Source organism: Lagenorhynchus albirostris, chromosome 1, assembly GCF_949774975.1.
Source record: "Lagenorhynchus albirostris chromosome 1, mLagAlb1.1, whole genome shotgun sequence".
Taxonomy (NCBI): domain Eukaryota; kingdom Metazoa; phylum Chordata; class Mammalia; order Artiodactyla; family Delphinidae; genus Lagenorhynchus; species Lagenorhynchus albirostris.
This window is the reverse complement of record NC_083095.1, coordinates 1,193,049-1,205,861: the sequence shown is the minus strand read 5'-3', so window position 1 is coordinate 1,205,861 and position 12,813 is coordinate 1,193,049. Positions and strand designations below refer to the sequence as shown.

The window sequence follows — 12,813 nt, the reverse complement described above, 5'->3', positions numbered from 1 at the left end:
GAGCCCCAGGGTCCCAGTTCCCCTCCCAGCTCCTCCACCTGCTGCCGAGGGGGCAGGACCCTGCCCTCGAGGCCTCCTGAGTTGGGAAGGCAGCCCCCTCCTCTGGGGTGCAAGGGGCCCTGGGGGCACCCGGGGACGGGGTTGCAGACAGCTGCCCGCTCCGGTCTCCACCCATACCTGCACACTCCCACACACCTGTGTATGGGCACGCTCACCTGCACACTCACACCCACATTCACACACGCTCACACCTCGCCATGCAGGCCCATGTGCACACACACACGCACACCCTCACAGGCACACAGACACCCACAGTGGCACCTGGCCCCCGCTCCCCTGCGAAATGGCATCTCCACATCTGGAGTCCATGTCTCCGACCCCAAGCCCAGGCCCAGCCCACACGGGGGCCCCCCCGGCCTCCCCAGGCAAGTCCCCAGGACGCCCGCGAAGCCGCACCTGACGCCAGGCCCAGCCCCCCGTCCCTGTGCCTCTGGAGCTGAGATGAGGCCGGACCCCGGGGCTCTGGAGCCGCAGCAGAGTGGACTCAGCCCTGGGTGGGGACCACCGGGGCCAGGGGGCAGCTCCGTCCCACACTCGCCTCTGTCTCGCAGGTGGTGGGATTCTTGTCCACACGCGGCTCAGGCTGGGAACGGGGCGCCTGGTGAGGGGGTCGCTCAGTACACGCAGTGCCGAGGGGAGGCATGCAAGTCGCGGGGGGCCGGGCAGAGCCCCGGCCGCGGCCCCAGGGCAGGCCATGTGCCCTGGACGGGGCGTCCGGGGCCAGGCCTAGATGACGGCGCTCTTCTCGCCCTGGAAGGAGGCGTGGGGGGCCGGCCTGGCCAGCAGCAGCTCCTTCTCGTGGACCAGCTTGTCCAGCAGGTCCTCCTGGCGGTAGTTATGGTAGACTTTCAGGAAGGCCAGGATGGTGATGGCCAACCAGGCCAGCCACGAGGCCCAGAGGCCGAACTGTGGGGGGCAGAGGGCGGGGTGAGGGGGCCAGCCAGACCCAGTGGCCACCACCCACCCCCCGGGAAAAGGACGGACCCGCTGGGGAAGGAACGAGGTGCTGCGGGGACAGGACAGGACGGGGACGTCAGCCCCGGCATCTGGCGGCCCTCCCAGCCCCCAAGCTGTGCAGACGCTTTGGGAACTGCCCACGCTCGCACCCCGACAGGGCCCGCGAGGAGCTGGGGCCGCGCGGCTCCAAGGGAGCTCGTTCCATCCGTAATGGAGCCTGTTCCAGTCGCCGGAAGAAATTGACCTTTATCTGCTGTTTCCAAACAGGTGAAGGGGAAACAGTTTAATCAGAACCAGCCTCGAGCTGCAACTAAACTGGCTCAGTTGAGGGTGTCTGTCAGCAGACTTAGCCTGTGCCTTCCTGAGCTGATCGGCATAAATTCCATAAATTCAGGCTGGAACATCTCCCACTACATTCGTGTGGAGGTGTCTCTGGCAGGCTCAGCTCATCTCAGCTGGACCACACGACGTCCAGCGCCCTCCACAGGGCTCCTCACCATAGAAAGCGTCCTCAGACCAGCCACTGGCCAACGCGGGTCCAGAGGTGGACCTGCAGGCTGGTGAGCCCTGCCCCGTGCTGAAAGGACCCGCCCCCTGCCCGGGGGGCCCCGTCATCCCTGCCATCAGGGTCATCGTCAGGGTCAGCAGCAGATTTTGAGGGACAGGCCCTCTCTGACCACATGTCCCGACATGCCTGTGTTCCAGCAGACAGGGTCCCCAGAGTTGCCCCGTGGTCTCCTGGAGGGTAGGGGACGAAGCTGGTACAAGGGCAGGGTTGGAGGAGAAGGGTCCCCCTAACAGTGGCTGGGGGGCTCCTCCAAATGCAGGGGCGGACCCCCTCCCGGGACACCCTTCCTCAGACACTGCCTCGGCATCCCTCTCTGGGGACCCACTGTGAGCCCTCAAGCGTCTATCTGAGGGCCCACCTGGTGCCAGGACCAGAATCCAGACTCCCGGGCCCGGCACTGCAGACCCAGGATGATGCCCGGCTCCCTTCCCAGCGCCACCCGGCACAGGGCCACCCCCTCACTCCCCAGGCCTCCCCGCTTCTGCAGTTAGCTCAGAAGCTAGCTGTTCCCTCCTCCTAGGACGCCCCACAGCCCACCCCTCCCCACCCCCTGCAAACATCCTCTCAGTCTCCAAGATCCTGCCGTCCGCCGGGAAGCCTTCCCGACTGCTCCCCCAGCCCAGTGCTCTCCCAGCTCTATCTCCTCTGCCTGGCACCGTCCTTAGCTACGAGTGTGTTTCCTGCCCGGCTGGGGTGAGGGGATGGTCTGTGCACTCGGTGAACGTTCAGCAGTGAACGGCCCCCTGCCTGAGATGCACGCCTCCCTTCTGCCCGGGCAGCTCCACCCACCTGGGCCATCGCGAACTGATCATAGAAGGCGGAGTTGTCCACGTTCAGTTCCAAATCGATGTCCTGGAGCTCTTCGCAGCTAAAATGGCAAGACGCAGGGTGGATGGGGACTGCTGGGGGACCAAGAATGGGGGGGAGCAGAGCATCACCCCCGAATGGCGAGGGGCTGCCCCCAAGGTGGGGCAGACAGGTGGGGTGGGGCCCCACCTGTGGGGCAGGGAACCTGCCCACCCGGCCCCCATCTGGCGCTGGACACTCTCCTGGAGACTCCAGCCTTGGCCCCCGCAGCTGCACAGCACTGCAGAGCCAGGGGCCTCAGAAGCAGGGGCGCAGGGCTGCTGCTTCTAGCCCCTTGGTCCCCGGACTGAGCTACACAGTAGCACGGCTGAAGCGCCGTGGGCGTCCATGGGGGCAGCCCCGCCCACCTGACCCGCTCACTCTTCACCTCCTGGGGCTGGCGGCACGGGCCAGTGCGACAGCAGGGAACAGCAGGGCAAACTACAGCGTGCTGGTGACCTGCACAAGCTCCTTGTCTGTAGACAGGCTGGGCCAGGCCAGCCTCAGAAGCCTGGAGTGAATGAGGCCTGGGCTCAGGGGCCCGTAGCATCCCGAGATGTCAGGACACGTTAACGGGAGCGTGAGGCCTGGAAGAGGGAGGCCCAGAGGTCCAGGCAGGCCCCGGAAAGGCCTGGAGAATGGGGTTTAAGGGCTGGAAATGGAGTTTGTGAGGGTAAAGAGACTCTTTCTAGAGAAGCCCAAGGCCATACCCAGGGGCCTGCCATGCTCCGACGGCTCTGGGGGGTCGAGGGGGGGCGGGGTGAGAAAGCAGGTGGCCGGGGGCCCATCAGGCAGGGCACAGCTCAGCATGGGCAAGGCCCCAGCCCACAGGGGGCTGCCCTGGTGTGGACCGCAAAAGAGCCACCCACCCAGGGTGCTTGAACTTTCCTCTGTTGTGTGCCCCAAGCTGCTACAGAGGCGCCCCGGGGCCCCCAAGGTAAAGGTGCAGGATAAGCAGGTAGATGCGCTCTGCCCCCGCCCACTTCGGATCTTCTGTCCATTCTATACTCTAAGGTTCCAGATCTGATTTTTCTTAAAGAAAGAATCTGGAGTCTCTGGAAGAGGTAACCCTGGGTCCCTGCCTTTCCAGGGGAATGGCCTGGGGCACTGGATGATGCCCCTTAGGGCTGGGCAGTGGGCAGCCCTTTGCTGGGGGTCAGGCAGTCACCATGCTCCACCTTGGGCCGCCCCCAAGCCAGAGATGGCCCCTGGCTCAGGGCCCACAGCATCCGTCCCAGCCCCGAAGGCCTCTGTCCCCGACGCCCTCCGACCAGAAACTTCCACTCCCGTCCCTCACCGTCCCCACCCCCTCCATCCTTACACTCCACACCCTCCTCATTACCACACCTGGGCCCAGGCCTCTGCCCCCAACGGCAGCACAGGGCCGGCTCTCCAGGGCCTTCCGGGACCTGGAGCCCACCCTAGGGGGTCCTGTCACCCAACCGCGTGTCAGCAATGACGGGGAAGCCAGAACCTCCGACCTCCTAGGCCTCCATCCCCCACCATACCCCGATCCACCCCCAGGGTCTGTGGGGCCCCTGCTATTGTGTGAAGCTGCTGTGGGCTCCCTGAACTGGGGAGGGGGCATGGGCCCCAGGGCAGGGGTGGCCAGGTGTGCACGGGGCGGGGATCAGGCGGGATGAGCAAAGCTGCGGGCTCAGGGTGGGGTTCGTGCAGGAAGCCATCATCCTAGGAAAGGCGGGCGGGGCCCAGGGCGCACCTGTGGGGCACGGTGCCCTTCTCAGTGACAGCATCACACCACATGCTGAAGCCCACGCTCACGATGGTGCTGGCGATGAAGACCAGGCAGACCACGAAGGCGCTGACCAGCAGGTTCAGGAAGGCGTGGAGGAAGGAGCTGCAGCGAGGGGGGGAGGGGCGGTCACCGCGCCACCCCCGTCTCCACAGCACCCCTGCGGGCCAGGCGGCAGCAGGAAGGCAGCCCCCGACCCGCGGGTTCCCAGCTGGGGTTGGGCCCCCGATGACAGGGTAGGGCCAAGCGGGGCCACCAGAGGTCGCTGCCCCTCCGGCAGCGTTCCTCACCCCACAGGCCCACGCGCCGGCCAGAGCTGCGCAGCCCGTCCTCCCAAAGCCCGGGACGGGGGACCGTCTTATAGCAGAGTCACGGCCACCATTCAAACCCAAGGCCGCCTGGTTCCGAAGCATCGGAACCAGCACCCATGCTGAAAAGGTCAAGGTGGATCACCCTCGCGGGTACCCACCAAGGCCATTTACCCACACAGTCATCAATGCGGCTGGCCTGCACCTGCCTGGGGGTCTGTGACCCTGCTCTGATTTCTCCACTGAGACCTGAAAGGCCAAGGGGTGACCAGAGCGGGCACCTGGGGGACCCAGGAGGCAGGGCCGAGAGGGCAGAGCTCGCTCAGGGCCAGGCTCCAGGGTCCATGGGAGCGCGGCCCCCACTGGGGTGCTTTCAGAGGGCGCTGACGTTTGCCCTCCGATGGCACGGCGGGTGGGGGGAGGGACGTGGTGGGAACACCCGCCCACCAGACTCTCCTGCCGGCCCACAAGCATCCACCGTCCCACCATCTCCAAAACACCCCCTGGAGATCCAGAGTCCTGCAGGAGAGCAGTCGGCCGAGCTGATGCCGCAGGGGGTGGGGGCGCAGGGCTGCCCCACGGCAGGGGCGGGGTGGGCAGAGGGAACGCCCCACGTGGGACAGCAGCCTGGACCTACACCTAACCTGCTGCAGGTCTGATGTGGACAGTGCTTGCCGTACATTGAATCTGAGGGAAATGACCGACCAAATCTGGCTCCACGGGGAACATTCACTAAACGAGGTGTCAGCTGGGGTTTCAGCCAAGAAAACATCAAAGTTGTCGTCACCGGACGCGGTGACTCGGCCGAGGCCGAGCGGCGATGGACGCGCCGCTCCTGCGTCTGTTGTTTCTTTCTTCCATTTATCCACCCGCCCGACGCTCTCTGGGCCTCCACCCACCCTGTGCTGGGCCCCGAGGACAGCGCAGCATGGACGCCGCAGTCCCGGCCCAGGAGCTGCCTCAGAAAAACGGGCAGATGGTAAACCGAGGTCACCAGTGCCCGACTCACAGCACGAATGGCCGGGCTGCTTTGTCACAGCCGGGACCGTCCGCATCCCCAGGGAAAGATCCCTCAGGGCTGCTGTCGACAGGCCCCATCCAGGGCCGCCCCGCCGAGTGCCAAGGCTGGGGGGCTTGAGCCACCCCGACAACAGCGTCAGGGGAGGGGCGAGCACGCTCCTGAAACCCCAACAGTCACCCCTGAAAGGGCAGGGACAGCGGGTCTGGCCCCGTGTTTGCACTCGCACCCCCGCATACACGTGGGGCCTCCACACCCAGGATCCAGGCAAGGGGACGAAGGTGAGAGCCGTGCGCAGGAGGTCCACGCCTGCCACGGCCCCCCCCGTCCGCGATTCTCCAAAGGCTGGTCCAGGCGGCGCAAGCGCGCCTGCGCTCACCGGGCGTCCGCGGTCCTCGCCCAGCTCAGTGTCGGTTGTGTGTTCACTGTGCTTGAGCTTCAAGCCGCCCACGCCCTGCTGTGTCTCACCCCGTGAGGGCGGCACCACAATCCCTGCCCGAACTGGACCATCGTGTGCAGCTGCTCTTCAGATCCCGGCCCGTCCATCCTCCGCCTGGGGGGCCGAACGGAGGGCGCCGCCCTCTCCCTGGCTCCTGGTTGCATCCAGCCAATGGGGTCCCGGGGGACGTGACAGTGGGGGTGGGGGGTGTTCATCACCAGGTCCCTCCTGGGGGCAGCCTCAGGCTGGCGGTGTCCCTCCACCAAAGGTTGTCCCTCTGGGCGGCCTCATCCACGGAACCCTGCCCAGCCCCTCGGGTGGTGACAGGGTCCCACACCTGGCCCACACCTTAGTCCTCAGGTTTTCCTCACTTGGGCGGTCATCAATCCCACTTGGGACCCTGATGGACACAATTCTGAACGGCAAAATCCATCTGGCCCTGAGAGCTCGAATTAGGGGCCAGGGGCCTATAGTTATGAAGAGAGGTACGTTATGGCCCATCCCCCTCCGACGCTGTCACCGAGCGGAGGCGGTGTCAAGCCCGCCTGCCCTTGGCCAGCTGTGCGACCTTCACTCTGCAAGGCGCTCTGGGGGCCTCAATTTCTGCTCTGTCACATCGGATTATGGTGGGAACTGAGGGAGCTTATGTGGGTGAAGGGCACGTAGCTGCGGGGCGACTCAAGAGCTCTCATCCCCCCAGGACAGACCTCAGCCCAGCATCCAGGCCGGGTCGGGCTCACCGCCCTCTGACCCCCAAGCCAGGGGCACAGCTGGAGCCCTCGGGCTGGGGCCTGTGTTGCCACAGAAGATGGGGTGCGGGACGCAGGGATGGAGAAGCTGCGGAGTCGCCCTTGGGAACCAGATTTGGAGACGGGCTCACGGCCAGCTGTGCCCCCCGGGGGGCAGCGTGGGGCTGGGTGGGGCTGGGGGGTTGGGGAAGGCCCAGCCCACTGGAGCCCCCCTTCCCAGGAGCTGGTGCTCCGAGGAAAGCAGAAGTTATGCAGAGCCTACGCCCCTGGCGTCTCCATCTTGGATGGACACTTGGCTCCAGCCAAGGAGAACGTGGCGGTCCCAGGGAGGCCAGGGACGAGCCGCCACAGGCAGAGCAGAGGAGCAGGCCGCTCTCGGCACAGAAGTCCAGCCCCCTGGGACGGCCGGTTCCCTAGGTGCCCTCCGCCCCCTGACAGCCCTCTGCCGTCCCCCCAGGAAGCCTGTCCGCAGCGGGGCTTGTGGGAGGAGGGACGGCCAGGGTGCAGAGGGCAGGCCAGCGGGCGACCAGCCGGCGTCAAACCCTGCTCCTCCTCGCTGGGGGGCCCCAAGCCCACCCTGCACCGAGTTCTAGAGGCCCAGGAGGGCCCCTCACCCCGCGTGCACAGCAGCGCCCTCGTGGGATCCCTGGCACAGCGGGCCTGAGACACGGCCGACCCGTCGAGAGCTGCCCCTACCCACCTCTCAGGGCGATTTACAGCACAGTCTCTGAGAGCCAGAAACCACCGACACTCCGGCCGCATCCCTGTTAAATGGGCACAGTTTTGGGGTCTCCATCCCACGAGACAGGGAAGGGCCCGTGCTGGGGTCCTGCCAGGCAGCAGCCTCCTCTTACCCTTCCCGTCGGCTTCTGGTCATTTCCTTGGCATGTGCTCTGGCTTTACAGATTTCTGAAGAATCGGGTGTGTGAGAGCCTCTCTTGGCCCCGGCCCCCCAGCGTTCACAACACGACTCCCACCCCCTCCTCCCAGCGACAGGCCGGGGCAGCGGTCAGGAACGGGAGCCCAGCACTCACAGGGTTAACTTCATCTTTCTCCCGCTGCCTGTCAGGGTGCCCCGCCTGGACGCGCCATCTCCATGGCGACAGGTATCCTGGGAAGCCCTGGGAGCGACCTGCAGGCTGAGGGACACGTGTGGGCAGGCAGATGGGCCGTTTGAACCCAGCGCTCCCCAGCCGTCAATCACAAACCACTGCAACGTGGACCGGCAAAGCTGCCCGGCCCCCAGGCCCGACTCACCCTCAGCTCAGCCAGGGGCCCGAAACAGCAATGGCCCCGGAAGCCACAGGGGCCACTGATCCACTCACTCCTTCCCCCAGCCAGCAACCGGGAGGACACCCCCTGTACAGAAAGCTGCCCCGACCCCTTACCCTTCACACCCCTGGGCACAAGCCATCAGGGGTCCCCAATTCGCACAGAGACACACTGCACGAGGAGGGAGCTGGCATCACGGACACTGCGTCTGACCACGAGCTCGAGACCCAGCCGTGAGCCCCTCACACAGATCAAAGTGTAGGGTTCCACCCTGGGTCTCGGTCTGAGGTTGGACTCTTAGGAGAATTAGGGTGCACGCTAAACCCTAAACAGGCAGGGCCCCCTAAAAACCCAAGTCCAGGGCTTCCCTGGTGGCGCAGTGGTTGAGAGTCCGCCTGCCGATGCCGGGGACATGGGTTCGTGCCCCGGTCCGGGAAGATCCCACATGCCGCGGAGCGGCTGGGCCCGTGAGCCATGGCCGCTGAGCCTGCGCGTCCGGAGCCTGTGCTCCGCAGTGGGAGAGGCCACAACAGTGAGAAGCCCGCGTACCGCAAAAAAACAAACAAACAAAAGAACCCAAGTCTAAGGAGGGCAGTGGTGTCCTTCATGGGCCGGATGTCCGGTGGCCATCAACACCCCTGAGAGCCATCGTCCATCACACTGCTCTCTCTACCTGCCCTTCCCGGCTTCCTGGCCGTCCCGAGTCCCTTTACCCACCCAGCACCTGCTCGCCTGGTCTATGCAGCTTGACCAACAACTGTGCCGGAATTGGCTGCCCTCAGCTGACCGTCCTGCCCGTGGCTGGACAAGGCAGACCCAGCCTTCCCACAGGTCCAGACCTGGCTGACACAGCGAGCCCAGAGGGCTGAACCCTTGGTCAGACTGTGCATCTGCAAAGGCATCAGGGCCCGTGAGTGGCTGTGAAGCTGCAAACCTCAAGGGGCAGGAACCTTGCCGTCATTCACTCAACAATCACTAATTTGGTGACTCCTGGGCACCATGCCCCGTGCTCAGCCCTGAGCACACAGAGGTGAACAGGTATGCGTACGCCAGCCCAGGGTCCCCTCAGGTGCATAGCCATGGCCTGGACATCCACAAGAGCTTTGGCCTGCTCCTACAACCCGAACTAAGAAGAAAGGATGACACTTGTGACAGATGTCATCACAGCTGACCAACTGGCTTGTGTGGTGGACAGGGTGGGAACAGGCAGCGGGACAACCTGTGGCCTTGGGCCGGAATTCCTGAGGGCTGAGAAGGACATTCTGCAACAGATGTCCCTGGAGAAGAGAAGGGTGGCCCAGCCTTGGCTGCCATGGTCGAGGCCGCTGGTGGCAGGACAGATGAGCCCCTAGGACTGATGCAAAGGGACAGAGGACCCTAAGTGTTCCTCCAGCCAGGCCGCCTCCATGGGAGCACAGGTCCCCTCTGTCCTCAGGGGACAGGCACAGTGAAAGGGCACAGGAGGCATGTACACTCCCAAGCCTCAGTTTTCTGTCTCTAAGATGGGGATGGGGATGGTTTCACAGAGCTGACGGACACCTTCTATGAGACGACAAAGGACAGAAGCTGTCCCTAGGTTCCTAGGTTTGCTGCCCAACTTGTGTGAAACAGGTGGTCCTGCGTGACCAGGATTCCTTCCTTGCAGGCTCTGGGCTCTTAGCTCCCAGCCTCTGGTGGTGCCTCTGAAATCTCCCACCACTCAGAGCCACGGGGGGCTGGGCCCCACCTACAGAGCTGCTTACGCGTCCTCACCAGGTAGACCCTGAATGCCTTGAGGTCACCTGTCTTGTAGGGACAAGCTGGAACCATGGGCGTCAGCTGATGACCAAGCCGTGGCCCCCACCTGGCCTGTGCCCGCTGCCCTCAGCTTCCAGACTGAAGGGACCTCGACCTGCCCCGCCTGCTGACCGCCCCTCCTCTGCCTCAGACCCTGTCTCGTAATCAGAGATGCTTCCCCAGCCCCAACCTGCACTGGAGACTCCGACCGGGCACCACGTGGGCTTGGCACCGCAGGTGCAGATGTGTCTCAAAGCCTCCTCGGGACACCAGCCATCGTGCGGTGGAGGGAAGGAGAAGCAGGGCAGGCGCCCCCCGGGACTGGCCCGGGCTCACCCTGGGAAGAGCTCCCACCCCACACACGGCACCCGGAGGACGCCCCGGGCTGACACATGGCTTCTGCAGACCCCGAATGCAGAACTTTCGTGCACTGGGTTGAATTGCATCCCCTGACAACGTATGCCCACATCTGCACCCCCAGTACCTGTGAATGTGACTTATTTGGAAACAGGGTCTTTGTGGGTGTCATTAAGCTAAAGATCTCAGGATGAGGTCATCCTGGATTTAGGGTGGGCCCCAAATCCAATGACTAGCATCCTTATGAGAAGAAGGAAAGAGAGAAGAGGCCATGTGGACAGGGAGACAGAGATTGGAGCGACAAAGGCCTAAGCAAGGGACATCAGGGGTTGCAGCGGCCGCCACAAGCTAGGAAGAGGCCTGGAAAATGTTAACCCCCCAGAGGGAACCAACCCTGACAACACCTTAATTTGGGGCTTCTGGCCTCCAGAACTGTAAGAGAATAAACTGTCTTAAGCCCCAGTTTGTGGTGCTCTGTTACAGCAGCCCCTGGAAACTCATACACATGGGTTGCTGGGATTTCACCCCCTCCCCCAGCCTCAGCTGTCCCTTTCCTCCTCAACCTGCAGCCCCCCCTTCCTCTCTCCCGCCCCTCTCTCCACACCAAAGCCAAGCTGAGAGCTCTCAGGAGTCCCTGCCCACTCACAGCCTCAGAGCCCCGCTCCCCGGAAGAAGTGAAAAGCCACTAAAAACTACCAGCAGATGATGGATGGGGGTGAGGGTGGGGGCAGAGTCTGGGAGAAGGCGTGGACTTCCCACGTAGATGTGAGGGCAGGCAACAGGCAGGAGCGGCCTCCCGGGGCCTCTGCAGGAGACCTGGCCGCTCCAGGGCGCAGGGATCCCAGCCTGGGCGTGGGTGGGGCGGGCCACACAGGGTCCCACAGGGGTAGAGGCCCAGGGAGTGTTACTGGCTGAGAACCCCAGCCCAGGGACCCACATCCCACTCTCTCACAAAACAGAGCCAGGACAGGACAAGGTGAAGAGAAAAATGGAGCCCAGGGGGGTGGGGGGGGGCGGAGGCTAGCGGGGCCCCACACACCTGCTGCTCCCTCTCCCCCATCCCCCGGCCAAGGTGTGTGCCATAGCGGTGGGCCTCGAGGGCTTCCCTCCGGCTTTCCTTCCCAGGGGGATGGGAACGGGGGAGGATGCCCTGTTGCCCGGTCGGCCCCCTGCCTGCCTGGTCCCTCCCCCTCCACCCGGAGCTGGGAGCAGGCCAAACCCGGCTGGGAGCTGTCCGCGGTGCTGACGGGCGTGGGCCCCGCTGGGCCAGAGAGGGAGGCCCAAATCGGCTCCGAGATGACGATGCAACACTTGCACCCCGGGGTGTGGGTGGTGATGCGCGCTTGGAGAGGGAAGCACTGTCCTGGTACGGAGAACGCCATGGCCCCTCGGTTCTGCGTGTAGACAAAGGGCGGTTTCCGTGGAAGTGGTGAGGGACGATGGTTGGTATTTTCGGGCCTCTGAGACCATGGGGAGACGCAGGGACTCACCCTCCTCCTTGTCAGGGAGAGCCTGGGACGCTGTGGGCACGGAAGGGGGGCCGTGCCAGGGGTAAGGGCTGCGTCTGTCGGTGCAGGGCAGCTGCGAGGCCCCCACTTACCCCTCGTGTCCCTTGCAGAGGAAGAAGAGCGTGCGCCAGGCGTGCGCCGCGGCGAGCAACAGCGAGAGGAGGCTGGCCAGCAGGCTGAAGCGGCAGGCGGCCGGCGGGCCCCACTCCTGCACGGTGAAGCGCTCGCCCTCCTGCGCCGTCAGGTTGGCGCTCAGCCACATGCCCTCGGTGAAGAGCAGGCAGCGGCCGCGGAAGTCGTGGCCATTCTCGGACAGCGGCACCACCACCACGAAGCTGAACAGAAAGGCCAGGAAGTAGCAGACGCACTGCGCGAAGAGGAAATTGTTGAGCGCCATGGCGGGGCCAGGCGGGCCGAGGAAGCAGCCGGAGGAGGCCGCGGGGCTGGCTGGCGACGCGGGACGAGGGGCGCAGGCCGGGAGACGAGGCCGCGGGAGTCTCCCGGCGCCGCGCGCAAGCCAGGCCGGATCCGCGCGGGAGGCTGCGCAGTGGCGGCGCCGGCGGGGTCCTGCGCGCCCCGCCCGGGACGCGTGCGCAGCGGCCGAGCGCGGGCCGCGCCTGCGGTCAGCACCACGGACAGCTACCGGCGGGCTCGCGGCGCGGAAAGGGGGCAGAAGGGACGATGGGTGGGTGTGGGCCACACTGGAGAACGGGCGTACCGATGCAGAAGCGGAATGGAAACCAGGAGAGGGAATGGGAAGATTGCTATGTCGGCTTACCGAGACCCGACTCTGGTACCAGGAGCTATACCTGTGCGGGCCTCACATACGATGGTTCCCAGGTCCCCAGTTGCCCCACTGGCGTTAAGGAAAGGAGGCTAGGAGAGAGCGATTCACAGGGACTGATTCAAGATGCCCATAATGAGGGGTGGGAGTGAGGTTTTCAGTCCGGACTGGAATGACTCTTTTTCGGGGGTCTTGGAGTGCACCAAGCATACGGGAAATGGGCCGGAGAGGGGAGGATCTGGGGTCGAGGAAGTGGCACAGGGGTCACCACGGAGAGATGGGTGCCGAGAGGACAGTGGCTCTGTTAGCTGTCTGCTTCTCCAGCACAGCACCCTCAGAAGGGATATCTCTCACTGCCTGACACAAGCAGAACCCTGAGTTGGTATTTGTAAGATAAATAATGGATGCCCCAGGCACC

The 12,813-nt window shown here is 64.7% G+C and overlaps 1 protein-coding gene across 1 annotated transcript; it reads right to left on the bottom strand.

Annotated features, from left to right (window-relative positions):
- Positions 1 to 786: 786 nt before the first annotated feature.
- On the bottom strand, positions 787 to 12,008 carry TMEM179 (transmembrane protein 179). The gene is made up of 4 exons (XM_060165103.1): positions 11,704 to 12,008; positions 4,152 to 4,289; positions 2,375 to 2,453; positions 787 to 966 (listed from the first exon to the last, which is right to left on the bottom strand). Exons 1-4 carry the CDS (start codon positions 12,006 to 12,008, stop codon positions 787 to 789), a joined length of 702 nt encoding a protein of 233 aa, XP_060021086.1.
- Between the last annotated feature and the right edge of the window lie 805 nt (positions 12,009 to 12,813).

Bases quoted from the DNA above. Each gene is read 5' to 3' on its own strand.
- TMEM179 (XM_060165103.1), bottom strand. From the start codon at position 12,008: ATGGCGCTCAACAATTTCCTCTTCGCGCAGTGCGTCTGCTACTTCCTG. The intron at 4,290-11,703 runs GTAAGTGGGGGC...CCCTCGCTGCAG, and splicing joins CTCTGCAAGGGACACGAGGG to CTCCTTCCTCCACGCCTTCC. The intron at 967-2,374 runs GTGGGTGGAGCT...TGCCCCCCACAG, and splicing joins ATCAGTTCGCGATGGCCCAG to TTCGGCCTCTGGGCCTCGTG.